We start from the raw sequence: 20,893 nt of genomic DNA, 5'->3' as shown, positions 1-20,893 counted from the left end.
CCCTGTACCAAGCGCACTGTACAGAATCATTACACTAAGAGCCCAAAGCGCCATCTAGTGGTAACGTGAATAAAAAATAATGAGCGAGCCTCTTGGATTATAGCCATCTTTATTAATGTGACCCTTTTGCACATCATGGCTGAGTGCACAGCTTTGGGTGGTACTCCTGTACAACAGTAATACATGAGCAGCAAAAGCCTGTCAAAGCCATTATCCATTAACTCTGCTTAGAGGTCATACACCCCAAAAACTGCACCGTTTTCTAGCTCTAATTGTGCTTCGCACTGCTGTAGCACAGATGTTTAACTGTTTGAGATGCTTTGACGTCACTCTGTTTTCAGATAAACCGTAGTCCTGTAGTCACCCATTTGTTCTATACGAGATCTTTAGGTTCTCGCTGTATTGAGCTGTTTTACAGAAGAATATTGTCAAAAAAATAAGATAGTAACATTAAACATAATAAAGGACTATAATAAAATAGATTTCTTTGAACAGATTTTCTTTTCTCTAAAAGACTCTGTACAAATTTGGGGAACTGCCTGACTTGCCAGCAATCGCAGACAAAATAAGAGGACCTGTTGTTAAGTAAACCTATTTTATACACTCTAAATTCGAACAATGACTCGGGCGTTGGAAAAACAAAAACAAAAAAACAACAACCAAACAAACAAGACAACACACATCCACACAAATGGAAGTGAGACCTTCAAACTTTTTTTTTTTTTTTCCTGGGAATGAATTAAGTCTAATATTCATTGTATAGCATACACACGATCACATTTTGGTATTACACTCATAGTGGAAAGTGTACACAATTACCTTTTTTTCTGACATTATTATTTAAAAAAGAAACTGTGCAGTGATGTAGCAAAATTTCACAAAATTTAAACACACGGATGACAAGTGTTGCTCTACTCAGACCAAATCCACCTACGCTGGAAAGTTTTAGCGCTTAAGAGTTTCCGTTCCATGGCAGCCCTAGCATTAGTGCAACCACTGAAAATCATTATCATACTGTTGTACCCGTATGTCATCTTGCATCGGGCCAAAAAGTAGGTGTGTTGAATTCAAAAGACTTAAATTTCCCAGCCTTAGAGCATCACTGGCGTCTCAGGGTAATTCTAGACTTCGCTTTCATTTGTAAGGCGTGCAGGTGGAAAAGAGCTCGGATTTGAACTTAAGGCTATCCCTTAGCTTTTGGTTCCATAGTCTAAGCCTGCTATCTAAAGAACCTAAAAAGCAGATTGAATCAAGTTTGTGAAACGTGTACTTTAGGCTTCATATACAAACTTCATGATCTTTCACATGCCATTCTGCCAACTACTTTCAGTGACCAGCCAGATACACAATAATAAAGCTTATTGCTAGTAGGCCCACAGAGAAGACAGAATTTTGGTTACACGGACCACAAGTTGAAAAGCAGTAAAAGTTAAACTATCCTGTGAAGACAAAGTACTTCAGTACAATACTGTAGGATTTACACAGATTGTCATATGAGGAGAAAATTGAAAAAAAAAAACCCACAGACAAAAGTGCACAGCAATGTCCATGTCTGTGTTGCGAAGGTAGAGCGCAGGATACCTGCAGGTCTGCTGCTGAGCACACCTGGTCGAGAAAAACACATTGTTTCGTCAGAGGAGGATGCCCGGGAGGAAGGAAGGAAGGAGTGAAGGAATGTAGGAGAGCTCAGATGAATCAGTTGTGTTTGGTCACAGCTAGGGTCGTATGGCTTCTGCTGCCACCCTCAGTATAACCGCTTCTCGTAACTACGTGAGAGATAAAATGTCATTAACATTGTGTTCAAACAGCAAGCATGCATCAGTGATGTGAAAACGTCCAATTTACACTTTTTAAAGCATCCACCATTGTCCTGCTGCCTGTAATAGCAAAACAAACTTTATTTCTATATTGTAATTTTAGCTATGGCTAAACTTTTTCTTCACCGATATCAGTTTTAAACATTGTTACCTTCACAAGCTTTAAAACCAAATGCCTGTAAAGTCGTTTGATCAATCAGAAGTGGCCAAAAACGACGACACGTCAAAAACCGCTACCCAGCTACCGCACAGCTCAACCGTGGCTCTGGATCAGCTGGTTTCCACACATAACCACACATCTGACAGGAGTTTGACTGATCGTGGGTGACGGCAACCGTGTATTTAAACTGATTATCTTCATAGGAATAAGAGAAGGCTATGGAAGTCATAAGAGGCCATGCATTATAGATATTTTTTTCTTTCAGGTTTTCTTGTGATCATGACTTCATTTTCTTGTGATCTCGACAGAACAAAATTGTTCCCGTTATCACAATGTTTATGTCAAGATCAAGAGTCATAACGGGAAAACTTTTGTGTCGAGGTCGCAAGAAAGCAACTTTTCTTATGGCAAGAGCATTCTGGCCGAATCAAAAAAAATAAATTATACTGATCACAAGGAAACAATGTTTATGTCAAGATTAAAAAAAAAAAAAAAAAAAAAAAAAAAAAAACAACACGGAGAAAACTGTTTCCTCGTGATCAGTACTTAGTTGAATTCGGCACGTTCTAGAGCAAGGGTCTTCAATATTTTCCACAATGGGCCGGTGTGGGTGCAGGCAGATCCACACCAAATTCTACCTGTTTAAGGTTCATGATTTTCATTTTAAATGACTGTCAGGTGTGGCCCTTGATTGGTTGGAATGAAAATCTGCACTCACCCCATCCCTTTGTGGAGAAGATTGGACACCCCTGTTGTAGAGGCAGCATCATGGATGATTGCATTTGCTTTTACTTAGCAACGCACTCGAACTAGAGATAAAGTCCATATTTGCTGCAGAAAATAGTTTTTTTTAACCAACACGCCAGGAATGTTCACGAGACTTCTGAATTCTGTATTTATATGTTAGATCTTATTACAGATGACCTGGAGCTCAATCAGTGCTTCAGACACGTAGGTGGAGCCAGGAATATTAATCCCATTTTAAAATTATTTTTTAATGTCTTGAATCAGGGTGAGCAATGATAAAGAGACACAAAAGTAGCAACACAGACTATTGAGAACCATGAATTGATTAGACCTGATAAAGCTTTTCTTATAGATTGATTTCCATATAAGTTTGGGAATCGTCTACACACGTTCTGCGACTACAGCAGAAAACAAAATGACCAATTACAACCAATAAAGAGAACACTGGAATATTGTATTGCTTACACTATATAAACTGATATATTGAGTGACTAATGGTTGACAACTGCTGCATTTATTTAGTGTATTACGCATTTCTCTTCCCATTTAAACACACCGAATAATCCACTTAGTTCACTCTGAATGCCACCAACAGAAAATGTTTTTTTGCTGCTATTCATTAGAGATGAAAGTTTGAAGAAATTTTCTTTCAGCTTCATCAGACTATTTATAACTCACCTTTGTTTATGTGTTTAGCAAGGAGCCTCTCACAACTCGCTTTGTTGCGGCCTATAACGCAGATACATTTGTAATTTTTATTACTCTTGACTATAAGGTTTAATTTTTGAATTGACACATGCTTATATTTGGGATTTCATGTCGATTATATAATGATTGGGAGATCTGTGTACTTCAGTGCAAAGGAAGCTCTGCCTCCTAGTAAATTAAGTTTAAATTGTTTTAATTAATTCAAATCTGCTTCAATCAGATGCCTTGATTTAGAAATGTATAACAAAATATGAGTGCCTTCGATAGATTTAAGCAAAAATAGTAAACCCAGCAATATTACATTTATGAAATTAAAACAGTAAGAAATGCAGCTGAACCTTTAAAGCGTTCCAGAAACATGTGACCTGGGTGCAGTGACGGACCAGATTCCACTTCATTAACCCGAACATAATTGACCTTTAACCACAACACTATTAACCTCTAGAAAATAATCACAAATATTTTCCCCAGTATCCTCATTCACCCCCATTTCTATGTGAAAATTAAAAGTATAGATCGGCCAAAAATGCTAACACGATCATCAATAAATGAACATACTCAGTGTCAGCATATGTAGCATTTTCGACCCACTATGCTTTTATTTTTATTATAGTTTGCATATAGTGTAGATTCAGGGCTTCTGAACTGCAAAAGGATGTTAGAAGCATCTAGGTATTAAGCAGAGAAAGTGTCATCGAAGGAGAAAAAGTAAACTTATGATTTTACTAAAAGATCCTACAACTCAATCCCCTCCACCATGATTTACATAAAAAAAAATAAAAAAAAACACAGACATGAGGACTGAGTACTTACATGGCACAAAAGAATATCTACGATGAATGCATAAAAGAGAGGAGAAGAAGAGAATTTCACATCATTCCATAAGAAGATATGAGGGGAAAAGATAAATGTGTTTTTTTTGGGGAGGACTTAATAAACTAAGAGGGGATTGCGGAGTGTCTGACATCTAAGCAAAGGCTTTTACCAGACAAAACTGGAACTGCAAACCGACCTGCCAACCTCAGAAATAACGTACAGTCTTTTTGTAAGGACACCGAGGTGCTTTGAGATGAGGAAGCTGACGCTCATCCATTTTATTAAAGATGTAGACATTGAACAAAAATTTTACATGCTGGAAAGTGTGCATGGAAAATTATTTAATGCCTACAAGTTTATGGAAAAAATAAATAAATTAATAAATTAATTAATTAATTAATAAATATAAATTAATATATACAAAAATTAAATAATTGTTTTATATATATATGTATTATATATAAAATGTATTAAATACAATATAAATAAAAAACAATAATTTTTATTACACACGCATAAAATAACAAAGTGAAATATTGGCCAATTTCCTGCTTAGATTTTAGTTTAATAGTTTGATTAATGCTAGTTTAGTTTCTAAAAGAAGGGGCAGGTACAATCAACCACATGAACCTGGCTACATGGCTTTTAACCAGGGATAAAATCCATTTTTAAATGGTTTAGAATGAGATAGTAAAAAGACATCAGCAAAGACAAGCTGTTCTGGTTAGTTGCATTACACTGATAGTGTTTTTGTCTAAATATTCTGATGATGATAATAATAATAATAATAATAAGGAATATATAAAAAGGTCACACACATTACACAGATAACTGTTTTGAGTTTCATTTGCCAAAGCCAAAGATAAACGTGACGAAAAAAGGCTTGGTGTCAGTGGGAGCCAGCGGTGTGACTTATCGCTGGGTATGTGAAAGCGGTCCACAAAGCGTGAGAAACAAGCGATACAGGCTATTTGTCGGTCTCAGCACCTGCGTGTTCTGAGCGCTCTGTGAGGCTCTGCCTGGCAGCTGCTGGAGCAGTCACTTAGCACACCAACATTGGGTAAAGGGCACAGAGAAAGAGCCACAGAAACAGGGAAGACTGACTGCTCAGGCAACCTAATGGAAGTGAGCAGAGTGGGCAGAGACTTACGAGTGCAGGCCATGAACGCCACCCTCCACCTGAGCGGACATGGTTCTCTTCTCAAACTTAAGCTCTCCAGAGTACATCATAGAGCTACAAATAACACAAAAATAAGCATTACTGACAAATAATATAAAACCATAATTCTCTAAGCTAGGGGGCAGTGTGTGTGGTTTGTTTGGTTATTTTTTATTTGGCTCAAATAAACTGCCAGAATAGTAATAAGGAAATTAAAATAATAAGCCTCCTATTTGAATAGTTGGATTCTGTTCATAAAATCAATCTGGAATTAAGTTTATAAATGTATTTTTTATGTATTTTTTTTTTAATTAATTAATTAAAAAAAGAATCAACCATGGTGGTCTGAAAAGCATATTCACTATACATGAAGAGAAAATTGGGTAAATAAAAGAAGAATGTTTCCTGCCCATTGCCACAAGGTTAACCCACTATTAGCCTATCCAGCGCTCTAAAATAAATAAACAAATAAAAGATTACATGAGCCGTGGTTTTACCGTAGGATGGACAGGCTTTTTGCACCAATATCTTGGCAGCCATGCTGGATTCCAGCAATGAGGTATGGCACAAATTTATGGATGGATCCTTTATCTTGAACTGAGCCTGATACTCCCTGAGCTACCTTCACCTTATCACCTTCACTGTAACACAAAATCACAGAAATGCAAACATTCAGCTATGCAGTGAGGACAGCACAAGGTTCAACAGGTTACAATGACAGGTTATATTTGTAATAAAATCCTGCAAAGGATTAAGAGACATTTCCCTTTTTTTTGCATTATGTGCCAAACTTAAAAAAAAAAAAAAAAGGACAAATCATACCAGTATAACTATGTTTGGATCATCAAGTAACAAAATTAAGGAAAAAAAAAGGGGGATGTTATGAACAGAATGTGAATGGATGACTAATTTATTACATCAAGTTAAAAAGAAACTAAGGCATAGAAACAGTGTGCATATTAAAGATGTGTACTACATTACTAAATAGGGTCTAACAAATGTAAACTATTTAATGACATTTTTTCCTTTTATTCATTTAACTCATTTGTTCCTATTTTATCAATTACTCAATTTAACCAATACAAAGTATATAATGATTAATTTTTATATTTTCTATTTAAACAGGCATTTTATTGTTTGAACGGTTGATGTTAAATGTTAATAATAAAAAAATTAAAATAAAATAAAAAAAAACCAAAAAAAAAAGCTATTTAATGTTTTGCATTTCTATCCTCTAACTGTTTTAAAATTTAACCCACACTATTGTATAATGTAAAATATTTAACAATTTAGGAATTTAATTGTAAGCAAATTAGTTTTTCTACAAATTAAGACGCATACCTGAAATAGCGTTTTTGGCTGCTGCTGTTTTTCTCCATGGCATCCAGAGAGCCCATACCACGGTACTTCTTCAGTCTTACGCCATCAGAGAAAAAATACTCACCAGGAGCTTCTGTGGTTGCCGCAAGCAAGGAGCCCATCATCACTACAACAAAGCAGAACAAGTAAAATAAAATGTGGCAAAGTACAGAAATATGGCATAAGCCATATTTCTTACAGTATCTTACAGTACAGGTCTCATCAGCCTGCAGTGGCTACCTGTGGATGCTCCCAAAGCAAGAGCCTTCACCACATGTCCAACAGTCTGAATGCCACCGTCTGCGATTACTGGCACTCCGAAGCGGCGGGCGTACTCTGCCACTTTATACACAGAGGTGCCTTGGGGTCGGCCGCACGCCATCACTGCAGGAACAAGCTCACTTCAATTGGTCCATCACAGATCATAGATATATTAACGCACACATTCATCAAGTATATTATGATCTCACACACCTTCCTGTGTGATGCAGATGGATCCACAACCCATGCCCACTCTGAGAGCATCCACACCTGCATCGATCAGATTCTTTGCCTGTGCAGCTGTCACAACTACAGAGAAAGGAACATGAATGAACTTAAAAAAAAAAAAAAAAAAAAAAAAAGACAGAAACAAGGATAATTTTCTTTCTTTTTTTGCAAACTGTTAGGAAGCTGGGGTCCGAGTTCAGGGTCAGCCATACAGCACAGAGAGGCTTAAGGGACTTAACAGTGCTGGGAAACCCCCCCTCCACTCCGACCCCAAACAGTAACCCAGAGCCGTAATCAATGAGCGACCACTTTTACCAAATAAAACTAATTCAAATAATTTTTTTTTATTTATTATTTGCTTTAATTATTTGCATCCCACAAATAATAAGACAATGTCATTGAGAATTCGGCAAATAGTTAAATAACTGGATAAAATTCCAAAAAAAGTGAAATCTTTTAAATAATTTCCTTTGCTGTGAATAAAATGGGAGCACATGGACATTCATTATAATCTGTTTTAATCTTAAAGCCTTCAGACAAGATTTTTTTTTTTTACTAGATTCTAATCAAGGGAGAAAAACAACCAAAAAAAACCCTAATAACTCACCATTTCCTCCCACCACCTGTATCTCAGGGCACTTCTGTTTAATGTAGTTGATCATGCTGATCTGAAACACGGAGTTTCCCTGAGATGAGTCCTGAAAAACAAACACAGGGACATCAGACATCGAGCGAACAAATTTGGAAAAAAATAAAAAGGGAAAGAATTTATACAATGCAGGTTAAATATTTCAGGCTAATTCAAGGATAAAAGCTTTCATCACGCAAGCCATATGATTAAAAAAAATTATATAGGGCATGAATATATGGTAAATATATAACAGTATATTTATATATAATAATAATAAAAAATAATGGGATTACAAATGAAATATAGCATCTTTTTAAAATATAAATGTATATTATGTTAAACTTGAACACAATCAATTAAAGTCTATAAAGTCTAACCCTGCCTCTCAGAGACGTACCAGCACCACTACGTCCACTCCAGCCTGCACGAGCAGGTCCAGCCTGTATTTGTCGTCCTCGCGAGTGCCGATAGCAGCACCACAGAGCAACTGTTTACGCGAGTCTTTAGACGCCAGAGGGTACTCTCTGTTCTTCTTCAGGTCAGTTCGAGCAATTATGGCCACCAGTTGATCACTGTCATTCACTATGGGCAGTTTACCTGTCAACAACATAACGCCATCAATCAGGATCAAAAATCAAACACCGCCACTGTAAACAATTTAAAAGAAAACACAAGGAACCAGACCTTTCTTGCTGCGCTGCAGTATGTCATTGGCCTCTTTCAGAGTGACTCCTGCTGGTGCAACCACTAAATCGTCTCTTTTAGTCATCGCCTGTCAGATTCACATCACAATCACAAACCATTGTAGCTTTAACACACTGAAATCACTTGCAATACAATAAAAAAAAAAAAAGATAAATCATAGTTCTTGTATAGCACTTTACTGGTATTATTGTTATCCATTTACAAACCTCCTCCAATGGTCTGTCGTAGTCTTTCTCAGACAGAAAATCAATATCCCGTGATGTGACGATTCCCACCAGCTTGCTGCCCATTTTACCAGTTTCGGTTACAGGGATGCCGGAGAAGCCGTGCCGCACCTTAGCCTCAAACACATCGCCGACCGTGTGGCGAGGGCTCATCACTACCGGATCTGTGATAAAGCCCTGCTCGAATTTCTGCCGTGATCACATTCAACATTTTAATGATTAGACACCACAACAGGAAGCTTGGGAGGCAATTTAAAAGGAATCAAAAGTCAGAGATTTACCTTAACTTTCCGAACTTCATTCGCTTGGAACTCCGGTGTGCAGTTGTGATGGATGATGCCGATTCCACCCATGAGCTAACAAATGAATAAGAAAACAGTTCAAGGCCAAAAACCGTATTATATCTTGGCTGGGGATTCATTTTGAAGTGACCATCTCTAAGTCCTACTTTCTCAAAAGGCTATAACTCTCACAGTGAAAACCATTAGGAAGGAAATTTTTATTGCTGACAATAAAAAGGTGAACTAAGTAGCAAAACATTCCCAATTTCACTTTCTGTTAACTTAATAAGAGTTTGTAAATTTAGAAGAACAATCAAATACAAACTATTATAAGCAATGAGTCACAAATTGATATTTCTAAAATGTACTGTAATGCAAGTTACTGGTCATTTTTTATTTCGATCATAAAAATGAACCCACGTGGGTTTTATCACTTGGACCAGCGTGATTGTTTGCGATCATGTGGAATACTCACAGCCATAGCGATGGCCATGGACGACTCAGTCACAGTGTCCATGGGAGATGAAATAAGTGGTGTCTTCAGCGTTATCTTGCGGGTCAGGGCCGAGGTCAGGTCCTTAATTGGTGACATCAAACCGAACATGAGCATCAGACACTGACACCATAATTTTTCTAATACATTCTTCTGTGTAATGTTTATATGAATATGGCTGCCCTGACCGTACATTTTGCATGGAACAGAATTGAATAGCAATGATTTCAAGCAAGGATTTTCATGGTTTTAATGAAATATTGGTATGAAGCGACATATTTATCAGTACAGATAATTTCACCACACGGACACATTCCTCTTGAAATGTCAAGATTCTAAAGCGGGGTAGTTTTCTAAGTAGTGTCAATGTGCATGTACAAAATGTAGTTTGTCACAAAGGGATTTTAGACCAATTGTACATGCAAATTGAAACAAAAATTTTTTTTTAATAAACAAAATAATGGCAAATCTTGGTAGTGCTGATTACTGTTAAATAAATTCAAAACATTATATAAATGGTGGCATCCTACAGGGGCAATATGAATACCTGTTCTGTATATAAACGTTCTTACTAGCGATTAACTAGCTGGTTAATAACCTTGAGCTGTCATTAACTTCAACAAACTAAAAAACATTGTACAATTGAAATAAAAGTAATTTCTATATATTTTATTTTAAGTCGTTTATCTGCAGAAAAATGTAGGCCTTCATTTCTCTAAAGTCTTAATTGCACAATTTGCATTTTCTTGAAAGCCTCAAACTCTTAACTTACATTTTGCCAAGTGACGAAGTATTAAGCAATTTATTATTTAGTAACTGTTTTTTTATGGCTTTAAAAATACATGTTCTGGGTTTCTGTGACAAGTGCACGGTCTCAGTGTGATGACATTTTCAGCTTAACATGCAAAGCATCAAGTTATACTGATAATATAATTGCATTATATTGCACTGGCCATGGAAAAGTGTTATAGACCCCTATTTTTGGCTGAGATCTTGCTTCAGATTGCATATACGTAGAGTCAAAGTTTTGTCTTGTTGCTAGCATACCGCCAGCTGTAAAGTGCTCAAAAACACAAACACAGGTGTTTTTCACAATCTATATCAACATGCACTCATTTAATTTCCTTGTGGTGAGAGACAAAAAATAATAAAAACACTTTTCGCTCCCTCCAGGTCCTCACTTTAGAGAGTACAACACACAGAAACAATGTATATTCCCAAGTAAGTCAATCTAATTATTACTGAACAATCAGAAGCAGTAGAAACCCTGCCAGTGTTTCGTTATGTAATCTTATTGAACATGCGTTAGGAACGTGAATCCATTTAAATCCAAATATGTACCGAATATAAAGCATTCTCTCCCTCAGCTTGGTTATTTTCCTGTCACACAACCATGTGTACAAATATACACGTATACACACACAAGCTACCCTGCGTGTGAGAACATGCCTTATGCACCTGGGATGCTGGCTCCACCTGAGCCTCTCATTTGCTCTTCTTCACCCCTATCGACTGTCCCTTAATCAGATGTTTATCTTACGCTCCGCTTCAATTTGCTTTCAAAAGTGCACCGACAACTGACTCAGCTGCTTCGTCTCAGCGCGTGTGGTGGAGCCATTCAGCATCACAATTTGATTAGAAAAAAATGTCGCCCTGTAAATCGCTATTAAATGTGGCATGTTAAACGAGGACACATGCTCTAGGGAAGGATCAATGTCTGACGCTGACTGCTGTTTGCATGCAGAGATACTCACCACTTCGTCTGAGGTGAAGTCGATGAAACCGGGCAGGATGAGGAAATCACTGAGCCAAAGACATCAGACAAGGAGAAGTTAATTAGAGGAGATGGCAAACAGACAGGCATTTGGAACATGCACCATTATCTTTACATGAATAAATAAACAGTGTGCATGTGTGTTTGCCAGCACAAGCAAACACACCAATGTTTAAGAACTTGAACTCAAAAATCAATTTCAAATCAGGCCTTGCTTGCAAACTGGTCTCGTTTAGGTACTGACATTTGAAACAGGTATTTCATCGAGTCACCACCCAAAATCAAATTAACAATCAGTAATAACAACCAACGTGGACTCCTGCAATTCTCAACAGTTGCAATGTTCTCTAATGAGATCAAACGGACATTGAACTCTTTATTCCAGTCGTACTTGTTTTTGTGTAAGCCATGCTGAGGAACATGGCCTACTGTCTCAAGCATTGCTGTGCGAGGGTGTGTGTAATGTATTTTTGAATGGAAGCCAAGGTCTTAATCAATCACACGGCATACATACAGGATGTACAACCGCCACTGCCTTTACTTTCACGTTTTACTTGTTTTAGAAACTCTATAAGCCAGTTGTCTAGCTAGCACAATTTGGCACTTGTCTAACTAGTTCAAATCCTTATGCTTGCCCATTTTTCCTGCTTCTTACACGTTAACTTTGGGGACAAAATGTTCACTTGCTGCATAATATATCCCACCCACCCACAGGTACAATGATGAAGAGAGAATCAGTGTTATTCACTTCACTAGTCATAATGTTATGCTTGATCGGTGTATTACTGGTAGTAAATATCACACTTTGGTGGTCTAGGGCAAACTGGATACATCCCAAAGTTGTATGAAGTATATAATGGTTAAGTTCTAGTGACTGTTTCTGTAACTTACCCTAATGAATGTGAACTTTTTCATGAGTACACAGCAGTCTCTAAGAGGACGAGATGGATACAGAGGCAGCTAAAGGTCTCCATTAGTAACCACATGGCCCCGATTACAAACTATATATAAAGGAGTGTAAGTACGCTTCTACACTCTCTTCCAGTGTTATAGTTAAGAGTCTGAAAAATGGCCTCCATTAGAGAGCATTAGAGACTGTGTCCAGATTGTGGACATAAACAAAGACTTATGTCTTACTAATAAAGTTCACCACAGTTGGGATCATTGGAGACAAAAAAAAAAAGGGTGCTGAGCTGTCCAAGAAAACAAGAAAGAGCAACGACCTTCTTTCCTTCTTTTTACACCCCTCTTTGATCTCACCTCTCTGTTACTTTGTTTCTATGGATACAGTCTCAAGGTTGCCATAGAGCTCAAAGCCATCACCCTGACAGATGTCCTAAGAAGTAGTGGTCTATTTAAAAAAATAATAATACAATAAATAAAAACATTTAAAAAAGGCATTTACACTCTTCTTTTTAAAACTACTCCTCACCTCCCTCTTACATACATCTATAGTTAGAAAGTCTCCTCAACAAGCAGGAGAAAATAAAAAAGTATGTGTATTTGGGAGAGTATCATCAGTCAGAGGTGTGATTGGTGATTCTGATGGAACCGAAATGTGTGAAACTCATAACAGTGTTCTTGCTTGAACTCTGAAACCTCTCAGACACAGCTGATTGGCATGTACAGGCACCTCCATGTTCTTTGGTTTTTAATTACATCATGATTTTCATCCCTTCGGTTCACACACTCTGAGCGCAAACAGATACTGGAGCTTTATTTCACAGCAGATTTATTAATAGCTACTGGAATGTAAGGAGATTTAACGGAATAAAAATATATATAAAAAAAATGATATTAAAACGACATCTGATTTTAAACCCTGTTAACACCCTGAAGTCAACATATTTAATGAGCTAAAAAGTGAACAGTGTAGAAAAACTGCTTCAAAGAAAAACGAAGCACTATAACGTGAAAAACAGGGTCTCCAAACACACTCAAAATAAAAATTGAGTATGCTGGATTTACTAATTATGAACTAAATAAACTAATTTGATTCTTTGGACATGTGAGAACTTGATTCGTTTTGCCAAATTTAGTCATTTGAGAATACTGTGCTCTCCTGTTTTGCCTGGAAACAGCATATGTATATGTTAAGACATGAAACCATGAATAGAGAATCATGGTTTTGAGTCTTAATATGCAGGCAATGCAAATGGTACGGAAGCCTGCTCGGCTAAACAAACTAGATGTATAACTTCATTTAAATGGCTGTGGGTCAATCGGTCTTTAAATTAGACCGATATGAGCATCAGTCTTCCTGGCTACATTATGAAGTGCAAGAGAAATATTTCCCACAGTCCCATGATAATACTTTAATATTTATCCATATCAAATTATGACCAATTAGACCTGATTTTATTTGTTTGAGGGCTCAAAATAGCAATTGTAAGACCCAGACTGAAGAATCATCTGATGTGCTTAGTAATACTTCATGTGCATGAGTTCTATCTTGAGTTCTTGTTGAACAAGCCTGCTCCTCAACATGTCAGAGTTTAACAGTCAGGTTAGAAGAGAATCATTACCATGTGAAATGTTTAACGATCCAGTCTAGTTAACGCACGACCTTAAGCACACGGACAAAAAAATCTTTCTGTATCGGGTGACATTCAGTCGTGAAGAAATACTGCCTCAAAGTCAGACTGATCCTGTAACCTTATAAGCAGAAGTGCTCTTATTTATAAGCTTTTATCTGAGCTATATGCAGTGTGAGTCTTCAATAGAAATGGCTTCAACACACAGTGAGGCAAAAATTTAAGACTGTATAGTTTAAGAAGGCATATTACGCTCCTAATGCGAGTTCACTGCTTATATCAAAGTTTATATGGAGTGATGAATTCTGATTTAGAGTAGACCAGCACCACAGGCTGGACCCGGGTTTGATCCTCAATCGAGATAAAAGCATGATGCTCGATTTTATTCAGGGTTTTGAAAAATACATGAAAGGCATGTTAGATGTGCAAAAAAATAAAATAAAATACAAAATGTTAACATAGTCAGCACTGGAATTAAGTAAATGCAAAATGCATTTTCTATTTAGGTGTGTTATTTAAGTGTTTCAAGTTTGTCCTGCTCCAACCCCATTAGCTCCACCTACTCAGAAGTCTTCAAGTGTGTTCTGTAGCTGGATACAGTGTTGTAAAACAGCCTGATCTCTCAGGTGCGGTCAGGAAAACATTTCGCTTCCCTAAATGCCTAACAGATTTGAGCCCTGAACCTGAAGAACACCAAGGACTGACGCCTGGAGGCAAGTGCACAACACCCACTACCTCATCCTAGGTTTTGCACCTGCACATCATGTTACTCAATTTCCACGGATGCAAATGCTGGAAAATATTTGCATATAATGCAACTAAATTTTATTTATATCCCTATGTATATTTCATTAGTTTATATTATTTTTTTTAATTACATTGTAAACTCCTTTTCCTTCTGCCATTACATTGTCAATTCTATTTTATTTATATTCTTAATTTATATATGTATATAAAATTATAAATACATGTGACAAGTATAAAGCACCTAAAATACCATAGTGTATATATATTGTTCCATCAATTAATCTGATAAAATGTGCTTTTTCTTTATTAAAGAGGAATACTAAACATATAAAAGACAATAAGACAGGTCTCTTTAAAGGAACAAGTCATTTTTCTTTCAAGAAAAATTTACATTTTTATTGCTGAAATTGCATACAAGAATATCTGTGAAAACTAAACCCGGTTTAATGCATTTAACTCCTATATTACATAAAAATGCAAATACAATTATTAAAAATAATAATCTGTTTCAAATAACTTAAAAAAGATAAACACACAATTGTGTGTTCTTTATGTTTTAGTTTTTAATTATCCCAAACTTTGGAAACTTTCAGATGAAGTATTTGGCCTGAATCTTCACCTCGCCCCTTGCTGTTTTCTCATCGATCCTCCGTTTTTCTTTTTTCCTGAGTCAGTTTATTATTTTTTTTATTGGGATTCCATAGTGTTTACCTGTCCAGGGCAAGTTTAGTGGGTGGTGCGTCAGTAATACCGGTCCGTAGGGAAACACAGTTCTCCGTGTGTAGTTAAACAGACTAAACAAAGCATAAATAAACTAAACAGATAATTTGCCTTGATGCAATTTTGTATTCGAATTACTCGAGGAATCGTTTCAGCTCTAGAATGTAATATATATATATATATATATTACACACACACACACACACACACACACACACACACACACACACACACACACACACACACACACTTATAGTATTTTAAGTGCTGTATACTTGTCAAATGTACATTAGAGCAAAGTGAAATTCTACCTTTGAATGTCAAGGTAAAGTTTTAAAGGCTTTGCTCAAGAGCCCCAAAAGTGGCAACTTGGCAAACCCGTGGCTTGAACCCACGATCTTCCAATCAGTAACCCAGAGCCTTCATCATTAGCTGAAATAGTATTTTATATTTTCCAGTGGGCTCACCACCTGCAGGAGGGACCGTAAGGGACGGTGCTGTGAGGATTGGGCAGCAGTCGAAGGCGGGGGCCTGCTTAGACTCCTGCCCCCGCGACCCGAATTACGGATAAGCGGGAGAAAATGAATGAATGAATGAGTATTTTATATTACAGACCAGTAGAAAAAAACATTTTACTTGCATACTACAATACATTTCCTTGCATGTCATAATGTGTATGGTTGTATACGTCACAAATAAAATTAGAACTTAAGCAGGAATCTAACTCAAGTTCCCACCCTTGGATCTTGACATTTTTGGGATTTTTCTCACTCAAAGAATTTCTGATAGGTAATCTGTTGTGTTCTAGGTCAAGGCTGAACTTCTTAACCGCGTCGTCCGCCGAGCGAGGACTTACTTGTACGTAAGGCCGTCTCCTATAGAAAAGAGCTGCTGGGCAGTGAGTCCGTCTTCTGGTACATAACCAGTCCCTCCACTGATCAGATAATCAGCCATGCTGTAAAAACATAAACACATATGACAAGAACATAGAAAGATCAACTTCTCATTCTGGGTCAGTTTTGATAGAAAACCTTGATCTAGACATGTGGGTTGGGATCCCAGTTTTGTGCTTTCATTGTGGGTTCGAAGGATTTGTACTAGAAAAGGCTCAACAATAAACTAATGCACAGTGTTATCCTTATCATCACGAATTACACAAGATTGCAATTGAGCAACTATGAGCTGAATCCCCAGCGGATCTCTAAAATATCTCCTTATATAAGCGCACCACATGCTGTGGAAAGTATTGCTTCCACACCCCAACAAAAGTGCACAATGCGTGCAACGTAGCGAGAAACGAACCACGGACGGATTTTACGTAGCTGCTTACGTACTGACTTACAGCAGTCTGGGATTCAGCCACGGATTTTTTCTTCCGTCTACGCGCTTTGTTCTCGAGGTTATATGTATAATAGTATACACATTATAATATACAACAACCGTTCGCTTTCTCTTTCCCTTGTTCACACGCAAAAACTGAGCATGAAAACCGCTCTAATAAACTCACATAAGGCGATTCGGCGTGGAGGATTTCAGCAGCCTGAACAAAGCTAAAGAGTGTAAAACACGCTTCCTGAGATGAACTATACCGAGATGGCGATGAAAAGAGGGAAAATAAAGGCCCTCCTCTCGGGTTTTACTCACATGACGGGCGCTTATGAAGCCTTAATAAGATTAAAAAAAAAAAAAATAAATAAAACGAATTAAATATCCCCCCCTGAAACAGTGAAGCCCGCTGTTCGTCAGTCGCGCATGTGTAATGGCTGCAGCAGCGCGTGCTCCATCTGCGCGAGGCTCCAATTTTCGAATCTCTCGTTCCACGTTTGAAGAACAGAGAGAAAAAAAAAAGCAAATGGTGCCGCGATGACGTCATGTCGCCTGTAGTGGGCGCTGTTGAATCCTAATACTGTAATAATAATAATAATAATCATAGAAATCATAATAATATTTTTATATTATTATAATTATTATGTTTGCTCGTATTGCAAACATCCGATTTCGTCTCCCTCCGACACGGAAGTGTGTGTGTGTGTGTGTGTGTGTGTTCCTCTATACGGAATCACGCGGAGAGAAGCAGCAAAACGAAAAAAAAAAAACTCCAGCAAATTTCCCCATTTCCAAATTTTTACACTGTCATGCTTCATGCATATCACTGCAAAGTGTAAAAACGTAACGTCATGCACTTCTTTTAAAAGAAAAAAACTTTAATTATTATTATTATTATTATTATTATTATTATTATTATTATTATTATGTCTGCTACACATTCCTCTTAATAACAACAGCATAACATAACCCGGTTAATGCTTCCCTGCTGCACATTATTATTATGCATTTTATCTTTAAGCTCAACAGCCTCGTGTATAGGAAGAGGCGTGGCGAATCGGTTCTTTGAACCGACTCTTACAGAAGAGTCAATTCGCATAAACTCAGCATACATCGTAAAGAGGTACATACTGAGCAGTAGAGCCAAACCTAGAGAAAAAAAACAAACTGGATTTCTCTTTAAGCAATTATTCTGAATGGAGTTTATAACATACAGTACATTGTAATGGTGTTAATATAAAATGCAGAATAAGACACAGTGTAAAAATCTAAGCACTATTTAGGATAAAGAAACAGTCAGAGTATATATTTACAAAACAAGAACAACAACAACAAAAAATACTGGTTTGGAATTGAGGTCAGTGTCAAAATATTGGGAACAAAATGGTGAGCTGAGACAAATTATCTGCCTTTTTTATTTGTATTTTTATTTTTGGGCAATACCATTTTTTAGTTATTACTTGGCAATAAAGCTTTCTCTGAGAAAGGAACCAGTATTCCCATCACTAGGAAAGACATTATCCTCCATGCTGACTAAATATTAAACTATAATTATGTATGTGTAATTAATGCTAGTGTGAAAAATGCCACACCTCCAACCAGCACATCAAGACTTTAATCCACATCATAGTTCAAAATTAGCACAATTCTGCACTACAGTAACTTAACTGGCAACAATGATAACATTTTACATGCATTTCTACTCTGTTTTGATATACCAAGTCTCTTCACAGATAACTGTGAAATACCACAGATAACCATACTAATCATGATAAATATAAGCCCTTGGTAGAATATCTGTAATTACTCATGCAATGTATATTTAACTCACTTTTGTCCAGATGTTTTTGGGACTGTCTTCTGTGTCAGCAAACCTAAATTAAGACCCAATGCATACTTAATATGTGGAAAGAAATATTCGGAAACACTTCTCAAATGTGGCTTTAGAACTGCTATAAATAAGAAATGTTGTGAAGCAGATTAACTAATCACGCTGAAAGCAAGTCTAAATTAGTCAACATTGAACCGCAGACTTTGCTATGTAAAGTTCCATTGTACATAATGCATCGCTGTAAAGCATTTACTTATGAGTAAAATGTTATTTAATACTTTTTATTGGTAAAAATTTGCACCTTTAATCCGCAGGGTTCTAGCAAGGTTTCTGCTCTAAACCACAGATTAAATATACTCATTACTAATGTAATCCTCATGCACATTATAACACTGTTGACATATTAAAAAACAAGTGGTCACATTTGAATAGTGCTGAAGTATGTCAGAGTTATGCAAGAAAAGTAAATCAAGGAAGTATTAATGTTCACATATTATATGTCTTGTTTCTGTAGTTGTGTTTCGGTATTACTCTACAGTAATCCTTGTAGGGATTTCAAGTTAAATTTGACACGTATATTCTTTCAGTAAGATTAAAGTAGGGCTAAATTAAGTGTATCTGTAACACCGTGCCCAGCCTACAGCTCGGCCCAAGATCTCAGTGGCTAAGAGGATTGTAGTACGTCAGTTCCAGGTACAGATTCACTGTGCTTTTTAAAGGCCAGCTTTTACAAAGGGTCAACACCACGTTCCAGTGTACCCTGACAACTTTTTTAAAACGGATCTTTGGTAAGACTGTAATTAATGCTACCATAATGCCTGAGTGGTCAACCTATTTTTCATCATAATCATTTTTCATCATTTGTAATGACATTAAATTGATGCGGAAAATTTGAGAAAATACTGACCTAATAAAGTGTACAGGAACATATAGGTGATGTATGTTTGTGTGTAGAGGACACTGTTAGTGTTGCAGTGAAAACGTAATCATGTTAACAGCCCAAAATTCTATTGTTACATATTTAACAAAAAAAATATGCAAGTTGAAATTTGGAAAACAAAGGAGTGAGAAAAAAATTGGTCACCAAAAATCAAGGATTATTTACAGAGAAATGTTTAAAGACAGTATTGTACTTGCTTTTTGTATAAATGGTTAAGCTATGATTGTTTGATTCTTCAAGAAACAATTTAACTAAAATCAGTTAAAATGTCAGCGACTTAACCATATTTTTGTTCTCCTATCTCTCACTTGCACCTGTTTTCTCCTACTCTCTTGTGAAAGATTACTGTAGGAAAGATACAGTATAATAATATAAAGATTGCTTCCACAGCCCCACCATTGAAAATGTGTGTGAATTGATTTGAAGGTCTTTCCCACTGAACACCTTTAACCTGGCATCCATTTGTTAATCTAATATGAAGTAAACATTTGGTTGCAAGGTATTCTACCACACAGGCGTGTGTTTGGGTTCTTTTAAAAAAATAAAGTAGCAGGTCTCACCTCTCTGGCTCGTACCCAGCCTGGATGCGGGTGGCGCTGTAGCGCTGGGCCGCTGTCTCATGCCCATGGCCATGTGATGTGTTGTGGATGAACGGCCCATGTAAGTGGTGTTCTGAATCTTTTAGGGAAAGCCATGGCTTGGCCGGCTCAGTGTCTCCTACGATGCGTCGGTAGTCGATCAGGTAGCTGTCACGTTCTCCGTCGGTGTACCGCTCAAAATTTTGTCCCTCCATTGAGGCAAAAAGCAAAGTGTTTTCTTCTGCTGTGGCCCCTTTGCCAGCCGACCTGATGCCCCACAACGCTAACAACTAATGCACTTTTGAGTGCGCATTCACCGGTGGTCACGCTGGAGCAACATTAACACACACTCACATACATGGATCAAAAGTTTGATCGTCAGGAGCTGAAGTCCTCCTTGCAAGAGAGCAGTCTGAGTTTCATCTGATACACATCATGCAAATAGCCAATTAGGCTTTGCTCTAAAACTGTGGGTTCCTCCCACATTAAACAAGTCTATAGCAAGTAAGCTTCCGTCCTGCTTGTCTGGTGTTACTGCTGATGACTCCTGTTGGCTTAGACAGACTGTTCTTAAACAAATCTTTCCTCAGGGACGAGAGGAGGTGAAGTCGGCACTTCACCACAGAGAGTGGCAAGTTACAGCAAGGAACCAATGGAAAAGCAGAACATAGGGCTTGGACAAAAAAAAAACCTAATTTGTTTAGGCTGCAGGACGATGTGTGTATCTCTCTCTTCTCTCTCTCTCTCTCTCTCTCTCTCTCTCTCTCTCTCTCTCTCTCTCTCTTGCTCTCTCTCTCTTTCTCTTTCTCTTTCTCTTAGCTCTGTTTCTGACAGAAACATGTCACTTTCACAAA

The 20,893-nt window shown here is 37.2% G+C and overlaps 1 protein-coding gene across 8 annotated transcripts; it reads right to left on the bottom strand.

Annotated features, from left to right (window-relative positions):
• Positions 1-92: 92 nt before the first annotated feature.
• impdh1a (IMP (inosine 5'-monophosphate) dehydrogenase 1a) lies at positions 93-20,882 on the bottom strand. Of its 8 annotated transcripts, none has more exons than XM_083551780.1 (17): positions 20,022-20,882; positions 16,221-16,319; positions 11,344-11,392; positions 9,572-9,673; positions 9,097-9,171; positions 8,798-9,004; positions 8,571-8,658; positions 8,284-8,483; positions 7,863-7,953; positions 7,241-7,336; positions 7,007-7,150; positions 6,749-6,893; positions 5,905-6,048; positions 5,399-5,482; positions 4,246-4,262; positions 3,403-3,453; positions 93-1,766 (listed from the first exon to the last, which is right to left on the bottom strand). In XM_083551780.1, the coding sequence occupies exons 1-17, from the start codon at positions 20,252-20,254 to the stop codon at positions 1,696-1,698; spliced, it is 1,896 nt and encodes a 631-aa protein (XP_083407906.1). In that variant the 5' UTR covers positions 20,255-20,882; the 3' UTR covers positions 93-1,695. The 8 variants fall into 8 exon arrangements, with proteins under 8 accessions (XP_083407906.1, XP_083407909.1, XP_083407910.1 ...); XM_083551783.1 differs by lacking the exon at positions 20,022-20,882 and adding an exon at positions 17,009-17,227; XM_083551784.1 differs by lacking the exon at positions 20,022-20,882 and adding an exon at positions 16,872-17,211.
• Positions 20,883-20,893: the final 11 nt, after the last annotated feature.

The sequence above is a fragment of the Silurus aristotelis genome (assembly GCF_946808225.1).
Source record: "Silurus aristotelis genome assembly, chromosome: 10".
NCBI lineage: Eukaryota > Metazoa > Chordata > Actinopteri > Siluriformes > Siluridae > Silurus > Silurus aristotelis.
This window is presented reverse-complemented; position numbering and strand designations above follow the sequence as displayed.

Excerpts from the sequence above, each read along its gene's own strand:
- impdh1a (XM_083551780.1), bottom strand. The coding sequence starts at position 20,254 with ATGGAGGGACAAAATTTTGAGCGGTACACCGACGGAGAACGTGACAGC. Across the intron at positions 5,483-5,904 it reads AAAAGCCTGTCCATCCTACG|CTCTATGATGTACTCTGGAG; the intron begins GTAAAACCACGG and ends TGTTATTTGTAG. Across the intron at positions 1,767-3,402 it reads TGCTAAACACATAAACAAAG|TTACGAGAAGCGGTTATACT; the intron begins GTGAGTTATAAA and ends TCTCTCACGTAG.